A 16,572-nucleotide genomic window follows, 5' to 3' on the forward strand; every position below is an offset into this window, starting at 1 on the left:
ACACAAGATTAATGTCTAAGACCAATTGTCCTGTCAAGCCTTCCTGCTTCCTTGACTTCTAAGGGAACATACAGAGAAACACAAAGCAGCCTGAACACGTCACAGCCTGAGGGAGTGCATTGGTCTCTCAGGAACCGGAAGGAACACGGGCCCAGGAGCCATGGACTCTAACCTGACACGTACCTCTCATGGCAGCCAAGCCAACTCCATGGTTCCCTGTAATATGTTTATATTATCAAGTAGTATACATCACTTGTATATTTATGCTACATGTTTCTATTATTCCATTATATGATGCATAATATATAAATGTTTACGCCAGGCAGTGGTGGCACACCCCTTTAATCCCAGCACTCGGGAAGTAGAGGCAGGCAGATCTCTGTGAGTTCAAGGCCAGCCTGGTCTACAGAGCGTGATCTAGGACAGGCACCAAAACTACACAGGGAAACCCTGTCTCAAAAACAAAAAAAAAAGTTTACGGCGGGAGGGGGCGGGTGGGGGAAGCAGTGGCAGCAAGCTCCCGGAGGCGAGGAGGCTCGCGCGCCCGCCCCCGCCCTGGCCCCAGCGCCCACCCGGTCGGCCCCGGCCCAGCCATGATCAAGGCCATCCTCATCTTCAACAACCACGGGAAGCCGTGGCTCTCCAAGTTCTACCAGCCCTACAGTGAAGATACGCAACAGCAAATCATCAGGGAGACTTTCCATTTGGTGTCTAAGCGAGATGAGAATGTTTGTAATTTCCTAGAAGGAGGATTATTAATTGGAGGATCTGACAACAAACTGATTTATAGACATTATGCAACACTATATTTTGTCTTCTGTGTGGATTCCTCAGAAAGTGAGCTTGGCATTTTAGATCTAATTCAAGTATTTGTGGAAACATTAGACAAATGTTTTGAAAATGTCTGTGAACTGGATTTAATATTCCATGTAGACAAGGTTCACAATATTCTTGCAGAAATGGTGATGGGAGGGATGGTATTGGAGACCAACATGAATGAGATTGTTACACAAATTGATGCACAAAATAAGCTGGAGAAATCTGAGGCTGGCTTAGCAGGAGCTCCAGCCCGTGCTGTATCAGCTGTAAAGAATATAATCTTCCTGAGATCCCAAGAAATATTAACATTGGTGACATCAGTATAAAAGTGCCAAACCTGCCCTCTTTTAAATAAAATATTAAAAAGGCCACTCCCAGGTAAAATCCAGAGGGAAAGTCATCTAAGTTTACCATGCAGTTGTTTACCAAAAATAGAGGAGTCTAACTTGGCTCTTGGATTGAAGTCAAGGTACTGTATAGAAGCTGCATAAACTCAGTATGAAAGTTCAATGTTGCTTTTCTTGCTCAGTGATTTTAAAGAAATTGAATAGTTCCCATGTGATTTTTTTTTCTTTTCTAAATTGCATTCCTATGCCCACATAAAGGCATGCCTCTATATATTGGCTATTACAGTATTTCGAAAAGTGAGATGTTTCTTTAATTATGTACAACCCAAAATGTTGATGTTTTGTATGGATCACAAGTGCAGCATTCTCTAATTCTTCCTGCTGTTTGTCACAATTGTTATTTAAAGAACCAAGTATGTATTGCATGAAAACATGACCTTTTCCTTAGTTTAAATAAACTCCAAGGTAACTGGACTTCTAAAAAAAAAAAAAAAAAGTTTACATATTATACTTTATATTTAAATTAAATTTGTTAATGTGACATACTACCTAAAATTTTTTAGTTTTTTCATACATATTACAAGAGCATTCTTCAAAATCAGAATATTTCAGGGATGAGGAGCTTTGTAATGACCAGTACTCCCTGTCTTCCCTCTGGGCTGCCCCATCTCCTTGCGGCATGGCTCCCAGGCCTCGCCTAGCCTGGAGGAAGAGGGACCACGCTGCTTTCTGGCTCTAGACCTCTCCACAGATCCCCACCATACTCAGCAGGAACTAAGGACTCTTCCACGTGTGTTCAAGGCCTCTAGGTCCTGGCTCCTCCCCTCCCCACAGACAGAGCACAGCCAGCTACACTTGCCTCTACTGAAGAGGCCAATGTAGAGCAGTGGCTGCTGCCGGGGCTGGGGAGTCAGGCTATCTGGGCTCAGACCTTGTCTCTCCTGTTTACCAGCTCCCCAACTTTCTACCAGTTCCCTACATTCCTTGAGACATTGAAGATTTGAGGCAGGCAAGCAGAGGCCACAGCTTAGCAGCCTAGACTCTCCCTAGATTGGACTATGTACAGACACCTCTTCTAATAGTGCACTTGGCACCTGGCTCTCTTACCTGCACACAATATGGACACACACCCCTCTCTAAACAATGCCCCTAGCAACTTTTAGCAACCTGTGGCCCCCGCCTTCATAAAGCTGCACACCCCACTTGGAACAATGAAAGACACGTCTCCTTCCCCTAGCAAACATCAGACTTGGACACTTCCTATTCAAACGCTCTCAACACATCTATTATGAAGAAAAGAGGGCCAATCTGCTAGACTGTTTCAGGGTGGAAACTGTGTTCCTCAGTGAATTTGTAGGGAGAATTGCCTATCTCAGGCCTGTGCATCAGTAGGCATGAGTATGACTGAAGTCAGCTGTATTTTGGGAAGGGACATGTACAGTGGGGAAATGGTTACTTATCTGTCAATCAAAGTCGAGATCCACCCAAGCTACGCCTCCTTCTCTTGAGCCCCATGAAAGGAAGTTCCAAACACTGATCAGGACTTTTCAGTACCCTGTGGACTGCTGTCACTCCTGCCATCTGATCTGTTCTGATTGCTTTGTTTTAAATAAAGTGCTTGTGCTACTTCACGATCTCTTTGCACTTTTATTTCTGTCTTAAACAAGACGTCAAGAATCTGGAAACACCCAGTCCAGACCCTGATTGCGCTAAGAGACTTAGTGAATTGGTTCATTAACGCACAGGAGAACTGAACGTGGTGTCTGGTGCATAGGAATAGCCAGCACATAGGAGATGCCATCACCCTCACCTCAGTCTCCAGATGCACCAGCACTCCCACGGGGAGCCCCGGAGAGCCCCGGTGCACCGTACCCAACGTCTGGCCTCTTCAGCCAAGAGGATGAACAAAACACCAGATTACAGCAGTTTAAGGAGGGAGGGGCTTGTTTTGGTGCACGGTTTGAGGGTACAGGTCGTCGTGGTGGGAAAGGCGCTGCTCCATCCCGATGGGGAAGGCGAGTGGCAAGAGCACGAGGTGGCTGCTCACATCGCATCTGTGGTCAGGAAGCAAGATGAACGTACCAACTCAGCACCAGCTCAGCACCCTTTCTCCTTTTTATTCAGTCCAGGACCCTGGGCCATGGGATGGTGCCACCTACATTTAAGGTGGGTTTTTCACTTCACCAAATCTAGAAACCCCCTCACAGACAGGGCCAGAGTTCTGTTTTGTAAGCGACTCCAGATCCTGTCTGGTTGAAAATACTATCCGTTACAGATGTCATAGAATTGGAAGGGTGGTCTTCAGACTCCCTCAGTCAATATGATACTGTGGGAAACTACATGGGTTCATCACCCGGGCCTTACCCAAGGCCACCATGGCTGTGAGGAAGCTCAGCACTCCACACAGACAATCCACTCTGGTCGATGGTCGGCGAGTCTCCGAGTCATGCTGGTCTATGAAATGAGACTCCCGCAGAGGCACAAACACTAAGGAGGAGGCCAGGTGCTTTCACCCTGCCCACTACACTCCCGACCTGCAGACTCTACACGCAGTAAACTATTCCCTTAAGATGCCAGTTTGGAATAGTTGGTTACATAGCTTTGCCTTTCCTTGAACAGCATATGCCTACACATTCCTGAAGAAGAACCTGAAGAGATGTCTGTCTCTGCTTTCTGTGACATGCTCCTGGATTCCTCCTGGGCTGCAGCTTCTTAGCCACGGGCCTCACAGCAGGTCTGTTTGTCTCCCTTCACAGGTTAGCTTCCAGGAGGCAGAAGCCTGGATCTGTCCTGGATCCCAGCATCTGGTCAGGCCTGCACAATGGAGTGGGTTATACTTGATGAATGAACGAATGAGCTCTGGCCTGTGAGACAGAACTCTCTGGAATGTCCTAGCACAGTTTCCACATGAGGGACTTGCTGGCTATTGACGCGGTGAGGAAGAGTCCCAGTTTACTCAAATCCATTCAATCACTGGAGAGCTTTAAAATCGGCCAGCCACACCCTTACTCGAGTACAAAGCCTCAGATCTGGTCGGGGAGGGCAGGGCAGTTGTGCTTTGAGCCAGCGAAGGACCAGAGCTCTCCAGCCCCAGTGACAGTATTACTAAGAACACTTTCTCTCCCAACTTCTCCCACATACCTTTTTTATTTTTTTCTTTTTTCAAGACAAGGACTCTCTCTGTAACCCAGGCTGCCTTTGAACTCACAGTCCGCCGTTCTTAGCCTCCTGAGGGCTGGGATTACAGGCCTGTAACACCACACCTGACTCTGCTAGATATCTCAGGAGTGATTACGTGCCAGATGTTGTCCTGAGGTTTTTCAATTATACCATCACCCTATGAGGAAGAAACTATAATCAGCTCTGATTATAAGTTTTATGAAGACATAAACAGTTTACAGTGAGCAGCATTCAGTCACAGGATACACAATGAACTGTGTGTGTGTAAAGCATGTAGTTTATTTTCAATATGTTTTAATTAATTCTTTGAGACTTTCATACACGTATATAATATATTTTGATTATATCCACCCTGACTCTTCAGATCATTCCCAGTCCCCTCTAACTTCATGTTTTTTTTTGTTTGTTTGTTTGGTTGGTTTTTTTTTTTTACAGCCACCAAGTCTAATTTATGCCTGCCCATACAGTCATGGGTGTGGAGCCATGTCCTGGAGTGTGGTCAACGCACTAGGGGCACACCTTTAAGTAAAACTGACTCTCCCTCCTCAGCAGCCACTGGCCATCAATAGCTCCTTAGTTAGGGGGAGGGCCCGGGAGACCTTCCCTCCTCTACACCGGAATATTGACTGACTTGATCTTATTCAGGCACAGCACTGTGAGTTCATGAGTGTGGTCCTGTCATGTCCTGGAAGACACTGGTTCCCCAGTCCTCTTCCGTCTCTGGTTCTTACAATCTTTCTACTCTCGTCTGCCATGATGTCCCTCAACCTTAGAGAAGGGGGGGTGTTGTATACATGTCCCATTTATGGGTGAGCATGCCACAGATATTTATTCACATAAAATGAACTGTACTCTGGAACATTGGACCTACAGATGATTTTATAGATGACGAGCTCACCAACATCCCACAGCAGTCAGCGGCTCCATCACACTTTGAGCATCTTTGTGTGCTTTGGAATCCTTCCTTCTGGCCACATGGAATCACTGATTTACTTTCCATCACTATAAAATGGTTTGCAATTTCTAGAAGTGTATATAAACAGAAGCCTGCCGCAGTGCATTTTCCTGATCTGGCTTCACTCACTATAATTTTGAGTTTTACCCATGTTGATATGGTATTTCCACAGCCTACTATTTTTCATCACTGAGTGGTATTCCGTTGTTCAGACATATTATCTTCTATTTTTCCAATGAGGAGATTGAGCAGAACATGGCATCTTATGCTTATAATCCCTGGCAATGTCTTCAATGTATCAGCGGCTGGCTCTCCCTTGGATGGAGAATGATGCAGCTGAGGTGGGGTGGGAGCTGTAGCTGGATATTTTTAAAGCTCTCCACATGATTTCATAGGACACTTCCTCATTGTGTTAATACCCATCAAGTCCCTTTGCGTGGAGGCTGAAGTAGGAGAACTGTTGGGAGTTCAAGACCAGCCTGGGCTGCCCTCAAGAAACCAACCAGACCAAACCACATAAAATGAGACTGGGGCTCAAATAAGGGAAGCAACTCATTCAGCTGTGCGTGGCGGATGCACTTGAATCCAGGTGATTACATCAACTCTGACAGTTGCCGCCTGGACCTTACCCTGTCCCCCAGCTGCCTGTCTGCCCTCCCTTTCTCCCTCCCTCCCTCCCTCCCTCCCTCCCTCCCTCCCTCCCTCCCTCCCTCCTTCCTTCCTTCCTTCCTTCCTTCCCTCCCTCCTTCCTTCCACAGTGCTAAGGTTATGCTGCCCTTCACTGTCTAAGGCAGAATAACAGCCCTGCAGGTGTCTCTGTCCTAATTCCTGAAGTCTGTGAGTATCCTATGAAAGGTGGCAGGGGACAGAGATTGCAGCTAAAATCAAGGTTGCTATGAGACAGGCTTGAGATAAAAAGACACCCTTGGTGTCGTGCACTGGGTGGGCCCAGTGTAGTCACCAGGGTCCTTTGAAGCAGAAGCAGGGGTTGGAGTCAGAGATTTGAAGATTCTGGCTTTGAAGATGGAGGAAGGGGCCACAAAGCAAAAGATGGAAGTGCTCTTTTGAATTTGGAGAAGGCAGAGAGAGGAAGGGATTCTCCATGAATGGAGACTTGGCAAAGCTTAGCGAGGCCTGTTTCACACATCTGGCCTTCACGATGGAGCCTAAGTTTGTGCTGTTGGTGGAGGCTTATCTCTACAGCCATAGAAGACAAATGCAGCGGCTTTGGCCAAGCTGTTCTGGAGCACGTGTCTGCGCCCGCGGAGGACAGCTAAGGGCAGAGGGTCTCCACGGAGCGCTGGGGCACACAGCCTGTCAGAGGAGGTGACTCACATCTACACCCCTGTACCACAGTGGGCTTAGGCTCTGGTGATATTCCCTGGGGCAGGACAGCCAGGAGACAGGAGCTTGGAGTCATGTACCTAAGCAAACCAGCCCGTAGTTCTCTGGAGTCCTGGGTGAAAACAAGAGGCGCTTTACCAGAGGAGCTGACAGAGTCAGACCCGGCTGCACAGGCCGCTGGGAACTTGGGCATGGTGGCCCAGTGGGGTCTGAGGAAAGACAGGACAGAATTTGTCTGGGATGAGAGCTCACGGAGCTCATCGGCGCTAGATGCCAGGGAAACAGATTTCTGTCATCGCAGTCCAGCTGTGGGGAGTTTCCTGCCCTCTGTAATCCTTAGCTGTGTATGCTGACTGACTGGACGTCAGCTGACTCAGCTCACTTCTGACAATCCAGACACAGTGCAGCCTGCAGAGGTTAAGGGCTCAGTCACAAGGCTGCCCTCCCGTTCCCAAGCCAGTCCTAAGTCCTAGGCTGTCACCTGTACTCCTAATCAGCTGCCACACTGGCTTCATGGTTGACAAGATGGCCCACAGAACTTGAGAAGGGCTCGCTACCTTCCCCCTTAACAAAGACTCCAGAAGAAGGTGCGAGGGTCACCAGAAGGAGATGCTGGGATTCAGGCCAGCTTCTCCTGCGGCCTCACTGACCTCAGCAGAAGTTCACATCCACCCCGAACCTGAGGGGAGGCAGGCACTGAAGCAGTCGTTGGAGGAGCTGCTGAAGATGCGGATGTGGGCATGAGCCTGGTGCGACCGGCGGGCTTTCTTGCTGAGGGGTTAGGGCCTGGCGCAACCTCTGTGGGTCTGTTCTCACACTTCACATATTGGATACCTGTATGAGGGAAGAAAAGCCAGACTTCTTTAAAACAAATAACTTTCCACCTTTAAAGTGACGAAAGTGATTATTCAAGACGTCCACTAGCAAAAGGAGATTCAAGGTGGTGGCGGCCATCAGCACCCTCGGGGCTGCGAGGCTTCTCTGAGGAGCCTGAGAGACCCATGGCGGCTTCACCGGGGAGATGTAGGAGTGAAGGATGAGCCTGCAGAGCACACAATATCTCTGGAACAACTGGGGAAAAAAAGGCAGGTCTTATGGGATGATGCTTTCTAAAAAGTGGTTTCGCAGAACTGGAGGAAGACGATGGCAGAAGGGAGCAGCGCTCTCAGCGGAGAGGAGCCGAGCTAGAGAAGGGCGGGGGTGCGGGGTGACAGGGATGGGCCTGGCGGAAGGAGCAGGCTAGGGCCAGTCCTCCGGCTCGGGCCTCCACCGGCTCGGGCCTCCACCGGCTCGGGCCACCACCGGCCTGCCTCACCCTCCTGCTGCCCGCTAGGCCAGAGCAGCCGCTCAACCCACCGTGGAGTCATGTGACGCTGCTCGGTCTGCTGGGCCATGACGCTGTGCTGGTGGGATGGCGGGCACCCAGGGCAGGGTGGAGCTCAAACGGGCCCTGCCCCGGTCAAGCTACCCAGCCCCACAGTCACCCTGACTCCGAGCAGCAAGATATCTGAGAAGAAGAACGGTTCATTTTCTGGATCAAGAGTCTCCTCGATCCGTGGTCTGTGCTGCCACTGGAGGCCATGTTGATGTCCACGGTCCATGCTGCGGGTGGGGGTGGGGGGGAGGGGTGGGGGAAGAGGGATGAGGGGGTGGGGGAGAGGGGGAGGGGGAGGCATACAACACAACGGACCAGGTTGATGTCCGTGATCTGAGCTGCCGCAGGAAGCCAGGAAACCATGCTGAAATCCATGATCCATGCTGCCACTGGCTGATAAGAGCAAGGAAACTTCTTTTACAGTGGTGGCAATAACTGAAGACTCATAACTGAGGATGAGAGACACTGGAGAGCTTCTGTGACAACCCTCCACCCCCCCCCCCCAAAAAAAAAAAGAAACAGTCCAGACAGGAAGCTGTTAAAGAGAGTCCTTAAACACTGTGATAAAGGGGCTGGAGAGATAACTCAGTGGTTAAGAGCACTGACTAGTCTTCCAGAGGACTCCAGGTTCAATCCCCCGCATCCACATGGCAGCTCACAACCACCTGTAACCCCAGTTCCAGGGGATTTGACACCCTCACACAGACAGACATACAGGCACAACAACAATGCACATAAAATAAAAACAAATAAAAATCCAAAAATAAATGTGATAAAGACGCTGAAGTGTAGCTCTTCACAGTTAATGGCTATGGCAGTGGGGGGAAGGGTGCTCAGTTTCCTTTCCTTTTTCTTTTTTTTTTTTTCCGAGACAGGGTTTCTCTGTGTAGCTTCAGTGCTTGTCCTGTAGCCCAGGCTGGCCTCAAACTCACAGAGATGTGCCTGGCTCTGCCTCCTGAGTGCTGGGATTAAAGGCGTGTGCCATCACCACCACTCGGCCCCAGTTTTCTTTAAGGGGTTGGCCACTGGGAGTTTGACCAAGGTCCAGTGAGTGTATGGGCAACACAAATTGGACTTGGTGAGTTTTGGGGTGTGTGTGTGCGTGCAAGGGTGGGAGGTGGACCTGAGAGGACTGGGAAGCGAGTTCGATTGAGATGCATTTATACAAAACCTCCCCAAAATTAATAAAAATATGTTGGGGAAAAAGTGTCACTTCAATTCAGTCTGAGTCTGGAATTGCAGCCTCTGGTGCAGACTGCCTGCAACCCCAGCAAACCAGAGGATGGCTAAAAATGGAAGAAAGCTCAAGGCAAACTTCAGGAAGAGTTGCACCCAGGTGTGACAGCACACACCTTTAAACCCAGCACTCTAGGGACAGAAGCAGATGGATCTCTGTGAGTTTGAGGCTAGCCTGATCTACATAGCAAGTTCTAGGACAGCCAGGGCTACACAGAGAAATCCTGTCTCAAATAACCAAACTAATTAATAATAATAATAATAATAATAATAAATAAAAAGAGCTGGGTGTGGTGGTGCATGCCTTTAATCTCAGCACTTGAGATGCCTGTTTCTGCCTAACAGGTGGATCTCTTGAGTTCCAGGCCAGCCTGATATACAGAGTGAGTTCTAGGACAGCTAGAGCTACACAGAGGAAACCCTGTGTCAAAAAACCAAAAAGAGGGCTGGAGAGATGGTTCAGAGGTTAAGAGCACTGACTGCTCTCCCAGAGGTCCTGAGTTCAATTCCCAGCAACCACATGGTGGCTCACAACCATCTGTAATGAGATCTGGTGCCCTTTTCTGGCCTGCAGACATACATGCTGTATACATAATAAATAAATAAAAATCAAAAAAAAAAAAGAAAAAAAAAAGAAAAAAAATAAGATCAATAAGGCAGTTGAAAGCATCAGCGAAGAAGAGCAGACGGACCTGGCGGCAAAGCTGGTTCGGAGGGGAGCAGTGAGAAGAAGGGGGGCTCTGTCAGGACAAGTGAAGGCTAAGGAGAGGGACAAGAGCCGAAGGGAAGGACTAGGAAGACAGCTGGGGCCGAGAACCAGCCGACCCCAGGCAAGGCCTCAGCACTAAGACCCAGGCCAGGGAAGAAGAAGAAATCTCAAGGAGGGAGCTGACCAGAGGAGAGCGGGAAGGTGAGGGGGGGCAGACAGTCACCCCAAAAGCGAGGAGAATAGAGAGGAGGAGATCCTAGAATAGGGAGAGAGAGGGGGGAGGGAGGGAGACAGACAGACAGAGACAGACAGACAGAGACAGAGAGAGAGAGAGAGAGAGAGCATGCAGGAGCCCTGAGCCAGGAGCAATGAAGGGCAGAAGCCTGCTTGCGGGGAGGAGCTGTACTCAGGAATGCAGGGGTGGAAGCTAGTGGGAGACCTGCGTACCTGTGGGACCAACGAGACAGAGGCAGCAAGCAGTGGGGATGACGGTGGGGCTAGTGACCCGCTCCCAGGGCAGAGAAAGAGCAAAGGATAGCCCATCCTATGGTTGGGAAGGGCAGAATGGAAACAGTGAGGGCTGGGGAGACAGTAGGAAGGAGTGAGTGGCTGCCCAAGGCACAGGTGTTCTGGGCAGAGTCAACAGTGACAACGACAATGACGACGACGACGACGACGACGAGGGAGGGAGTTCACTCAGGCAAGGAGAGAGCCCCAGGGTCCAGTGGAAGGGCTTCTTCCTAAGAAAGGCAGGCTGTGGAGCTCCTCCTCCTCAGGTGGAAGACTGGCTCTGGTCGCCAGGGAGAGCACCACCAAGCTGTGGCAAAGCCAAAGTCCTGCATTTGGGTTTGCAGTGTCCATCAGAACTGCGAGGAGCTGCTGGGCCCCTGACATGTAGACATGGTGGCTGAGCGAGGCATGAAGGGCAACCCTCTCTTGGAGAACTGTCCATCTCTAAAGGAACAGTGGGAAGAATGGGCAGAGGTGGCTTTCTGAGATGTCACCAGGATCATCCACAATTCAGACTGACCATGAACACACACTGCCTGGGACCGACCCTTCAAAGGAGAAACAACAGTCCTACCTAAGGGATCCGTAGCAATGAAAACCAGACTCAGAAGAGGGGTGGCCATGCCCAGCGCCCTAAGACTGGTTGCCATATGTATCAGCAGCAGTGATAGTGAGCTGCTGAGCCCCACCATTCCCTGGGGTGGACCTCACAGTGTGCAGAGCTTACCCAGCTCACTGCTCTGAACCGGAAGGCTGCAGCAGCTTTCAGAGAAGAAAGCCTACCACCCTAGGAACCCAAGTTGTAAGCAAACTACTCATGATTTCTTCCTTCCTTCCTTCCTTCCTTCCTTCCTTCCTTCCTTCCTTCCTTCCTTCCTTCCTTCCTTCCTTCCTTCCTGTTGTTGTTTTTTGTTTGTTTCTTTGTTTGTTTTCAAGACAGGGTCTCTCTGTGTAGCCCTGGCTGTCCTGGAACTCACTCTATAGATCAGGCTGGCCTCAGACTCAGAGATCCGCCTGCCTCTGCCTCCCCAGTGCTGGCATTAAAGACATGTGCTATCACTGCCCAGCCTAGGCTCAACTTTTTTTTTAAGGTGCTGTGATCGTGGTGTCTCTTCACAGCAACAGAAACCTGATCTAAGACTCTTATAAAAGGAAACATTTAATTGGGGCTGGCTTACAGTTTCAGAGGTCTAGTCCACTATCATCATGACAGGAAGCATGGCAGCGTACAGGCAGACATGGTGCTGGAGAAGGAGCTGAGAGTTCTACATCTGGATCCACAGGCAGGAGACTGTGTGCCACACTGGGTAAAGCTTGAGCACATGAGACTTCAAAGCCTACTCCCTTACCCCGGTGACACACTTCCTCCACAAGGCCACACCTCCTAATAGTGCCACTCCCTATGGGCCAAGCATTCAAACACATGAGTCTATGGGGCTATTCCTATTCAAATCACTATATATACACATATATGTCTTCTAAATTTATTTATTGTTTTTGAGGCAGGGTCTTGTATAATTCAGGCTGGCCTTGACTTTCTATGTAGCCAAGGCTGGCCTTGAATTCATGATTCTCTTGCCTCAGCCTCCAGGGTATTGGGATTACAGGTGTGTGTCACCCCGCCTGGCTCAATGCTTCTTGCTATAAATCACATCACAGTCCATCTCTTTGTCTTTAGGCACATGTTGTGCAATATTTGTTTAACTAGGCAAAAATGTGTTACATTTGTTTATGCTGCATTTGTTTAACTACGTAAAGATGTATTGCCTTTGCGTTAATTAAATAAAATTAATCTGAGCCCAGAGAGGTGGGATTAGCAACTAGTTGACAGGAAGTAGGCTGGGAGGAGCTTAGTGTGGGATTTTTACTTGGGGTGGTGTGGAAGGAGAGAAGTTTCCGAGGATGCCAGCAAGGAGAGAGTTAGCCAGCTGCTACTCTAACTCTGAGCTCGCAGGTTTTCACCCCACGGTAGAGATTTAATTAAAGCTACCTTAGCGAGCAACAGAGCCACTGTCTGGGGGAACAGAATTCCCCCCAAGCTATGGCCTGAGTGGTCAGGCAGCTAGTAGTTCAAAGCCCAGCCACTGTGACGAAGCCGAAACAGCACACACAGAGTCCTTACAGTTGAAAACAATGCTACTCGGAAGACACCAGCATCACTAGAAACCCAATGGTCACTGGCAACTCACCTAGTCCCTCACCATCGTATTTGAAACTTGCCCAGGGGAAGGCCACTCAGGCATCTAGGGTGACTGACCCAAGAGACAATGCTTTCTCTTGCTCTGTGCATCTCTCTGGGTCTTCATGTATACAGCGTTTCATTGTTATATGGCCCATGTATTCATTTATGTACTCTCTGATAACTGCCCCTGCTTCTCATCTATGCCCAGATTTTCCTACCTTAGACACAAAGGTAGAAAAGGACCCAGAGCCTGGCCCTCTTCCGGGCTGGGCTGTAGGCAGTGACGCCACCTCAGGAGGACGTTGTCCCTGTAGCTCCGGCTCGGGTAGGATCAGAATTAGCTGTCTATCTGTACCACAGGCAGCACAGCTGCATTCACCATCCACCCCACTTGCTAGTTGGCACAGGGCCAGCTTGCCATACAAGGCCCTCTGAAGTGCTGACCTGGAGCTCAAAGCTGTCTATAGAATCTCCCTGAGGAACAGCCCATGACTACTGCATGGACTGATGGCCATTGGAGAGGAGAGGGACAAAACAGGAAACCATTCTAGAGGTAAACTGCAGTTGTCCAAAGTTAAGAGTTATGTAAATTGGGGGGAAGGGGCATCTTTGGGAGAAAAGGGCCAGCTCACCCCAGGATGGGCTGAGTCTTGCCCGTGTAGGCTTCAGATCTGCCTCCTGGAACACTCTGGGGCTAGCACTGTGGCTGCTAGAGCTCTGGGGGTTGACCAACAGCACCCACATCCTAAGGCCAAAGCTAGCCAGTATGACCGCTGTCCTTAGTAGAGGTTAGGCCAGGAGTACTGGTGTGTACCTGTAACATACGCTATTTGGGAGACTGAGGCAGGAGGCTCATGAACTCAAGAACAGTCTGGGCTACACCACAAGATTCTTTCTCAAACAAGCAAGCACTAGGGATGCCTCTCTGTGGTAGGACACTTACCTGGGGTGAGCAAGGCCCTGGGTTCCATCTCTAGAAAAGGACATGAGCAAGAAGACAGAGGAAGAAAGCAGCCTTCTTCAAGCCAAGGAAGCCTCCAAAGAAACTGACTTTGCCAACCCTCTGTCTTAGATTTCCAGCCTCCAGCACAGTGAGACAATCAGTCCATGCTGTTTAATGTGCCCACTTTGCAGTCCTTGTCCCTGAAGTCTTAGCTGGGCATACAGTCACTCTCATAGCAGCAGCAGCAGCAGCAGCAGCAATAGCATGCTGAGTGTGTGTGGAACAGAGTCAAGGGTGGTGTGCTGATCCACACACCATTGTTTATAACTCTCACTAACTGGAAGATGGGGATCCAGGACCTTGCTTGGTCAGCTGGTTCTAGTTGCTGTATGATTTGCTTAAATTACTTGGCCTCATCTTGGGGTGGTAATCTCAGCATTTGCGAAGCTGAGGCAGGAGGATTGCTGGGAGATCTTATACAGTGAGATCCTATCTGTAAATCATCATCATCATCATCATTATCGTCATTATTTGGGCATGGTGGCTCACACTTTTAATCACAGCTCTCAGGAGGCAGAGGCAGGTTGATTTCTATGAACTCTAGGCTAATCTAGTCTATATGGTGAGTTCAAGAACAGCCAGGACTACATGGTGAGACCCTGTCCTCCTTCTCCCCCATTAAAAAGGAAGAAAAGACAAAAGGAAAGAGAGATTATTATTTGCCCTCTCTTGGGTGTGTGTTCCCTCATCCATTCCCTGGGGGCTGCATATATATACCAGTGTAGTTTTACAGAGTGGTTTAGAACACATGAAGGGGCTTAGGGCCACCTCTAGAGCTCACTAATTGTCAGATACTTGCGGCTGGAGAGAGTCAGTGGTTAAGAGCTTTTGGTGCCCTTGTAGAAGACATGGGTTTGATTCTCAGCACCCACACGTCCATTCAGGACCACCTGTAAGGAACTCCCAGGAATCTGAGGTCTTCTGACCTCCTCAGGTACCAGGCAAGCACATGGTGCACATACATGTACGTAGTCAAAACACTCAAATACATCAAATAAAACAATAAGTCTAAAAAAGAAAACTTTAATGTCAGCTACTTATTTATCTATCTGAGATGGAAATATGTTGCCCAGACTGGCCTTAAATTTTTAATCTCAAAGAATTTTCCTGTCTCAATCTTCCCAAGTAACACCAACATTCCTTGCTTGAATATGGGTTGCTGTTATTATTATTGTTGTTCCCATTTCACAGGGAGGTTTCACAGTAACTTTCTCAGGGCCGGGATTTGAACCCAGACCAGGCTACTTCCAAATGGATTCTGCCATGCTGCTTTCCTTCCTCCTCTTGCCTCCCAGACACTTCCCTTTGCAACTCAGCCATGCAAATCACCACCGTCATCTCTTTGGGTCTTCCTCCCTAGGTCACGTGGAGCCTGGCTCTGCTCTAAAGCAGGGCCCTGAACATGTGCTTGGAAACCGGGCTCCAGTTGCGCCCGGTCACAGAAGGCTCTGGGCTGTCCCCTCTCAGTTCTTGGGACTGGGGAGGTAAAGGAAGGAAAGAGCCGTGCACTCCTCATGGTCCAGGTCCGACTCTTCAGCTCTCCATGACATGCAGCTCCGGAAAAGACTGTGCCTGACATCCTGGTCAGTGGTGTCCCTGACCCTGAGTGGATGGCAGTAGGGGGAGCCCTGCCCCAGCACCCTAGGGTGCTGTTACAGCACTGCTTTTGCTGTGATGACAGGATGACAGCGAGGCTCATGTTTAAAGAGGCCAGGGCACTGACATCTTTAGCCATACAGCAATATATTACTACATAGTCCCATATAGCAAGGAGGGTCACGAGGGCTGTCTTGGGAGACCTTGTGGCCTGGAGAAGTTTCCACCCTGAAGTCCACACAACATAACCTAACCTCTTTGTCTGGGAAGGGTAATCCAGCCACACTTCCCCAGACTTCTGCAGGCCCCATCATATGGCAGTGTGGTTTATGGTGGAGGTGAGGAAATCCAGTCCATCTGCGTTGTCTGGAGCCCTTGCTACGCTGAGATTGGGCACCTGGTCCCTTTTACCAGACTCAAACATCTCCCACTTTGGTGTGGGCACCTGAGGTGCTGGCTTATTGCTTGAGATGGCCCAGGCTGGCCTTGAACTTTCTTTTTTTAAATTCATTTATTTTTATGTCATGTGCATTTGTGTTTTGCCTGCATGTATGTCTGCATGAAAGTGTCAGATCTCTTGAGTTAAAGACAGTTATGAGCTGCCATGTCGGGGCTGGGAATTGAGTCTGGGTCCTCTGGAAGAATAGTCAGTGTTCTTAACTGCTGAGCCATCTCTCCAACCCTGGCCTTGAACTTTCAGTCCTCTTGCCTCAGCTTCATCAGTATTGGCATTACAGTCATGTGCCGCCACACCTGGCATGGACTCTATATGTGAGTGTGTGTGTGTGTGTGTGTGTGTGTGTGTGTGTGTGTGTGTGTTACATGAAACCATATGCACATGTGTCATTGAGGCCAGAGGAAGACGTTGGGTGTTCTCCTCTGTTGCACGAATCCTAAATGGTCTTATAATAAAAACCCGGAGCCAGATATCGGGGTAAATGCTGAACGATCAGAGGAAACAAGCCACAGCCATGTCTCACCTCGCCAACTCCTCAGCAGAAATGGGATCCTCAGACTGAATGCCTCTGAGTCCTCAGCCGAAATGGGGGGTGGGAGTGGGTGGGTGGAATTCCTGTCTCCTCACACCTTCTATGCCTTTCTCTGCCCAGCTATTTCACTTCCTGTCTCCACCTTCCTGGTGCTGGGATTAATGGCATGTGTGCTTTCCAAATACTGGTAGCAAAGGCATGAGATCTCAAGTACTGGGATTAAAGGTGTGTGCCACCACTGCCTGACCTTTATGTTTAACTCTGTGGCTGGCTCTGTCCTCTGACCCTCAGGCAAGCTTTATTTCTTTGGTTACAAATATCACCACA

General features: G+C 49.3%; 1 protein-coding gene across 1 annotated transcript; it reads left to right on the forward strand.

The window, feature by feature from the left end:
• Positions 1–468: 468 nt before the first annotated feature.
• LOC102911532 (AP-3 complex subunit sigma-1) lies at positions 469–1,640 on the forward strand. Its single transcript, XM_006971765.4, is given in 2 exon segments — positions 469–1,092; positions 1,095–1,640. Coding segments are annotated over 2 exon segments (579 nt in total). The 5' UTR covers positions 469–593; the 3' UTR covers positions 1,175–1,640.
• Positions 1,641–16,572: the final 14,932 nt, after the last annotated feature.

The sequence above is a fragment of the Peromyscus maniculatus genome, chromosome 5, assembly GCF_049852395.1.
Source record: "Peromyscus maniculatus bairdii isolate BWxNUB_F1_BW_parent chromosome 5, HU_Pman_BW_mat_3.1, whole genome shotgun sequence".
Lineage (NCBI taxonomy): Eukaryota > Metazoa > Chordata > Mammalia > Rodentia > Cricetidae > Peromyscus > Peromyscus maniculatus.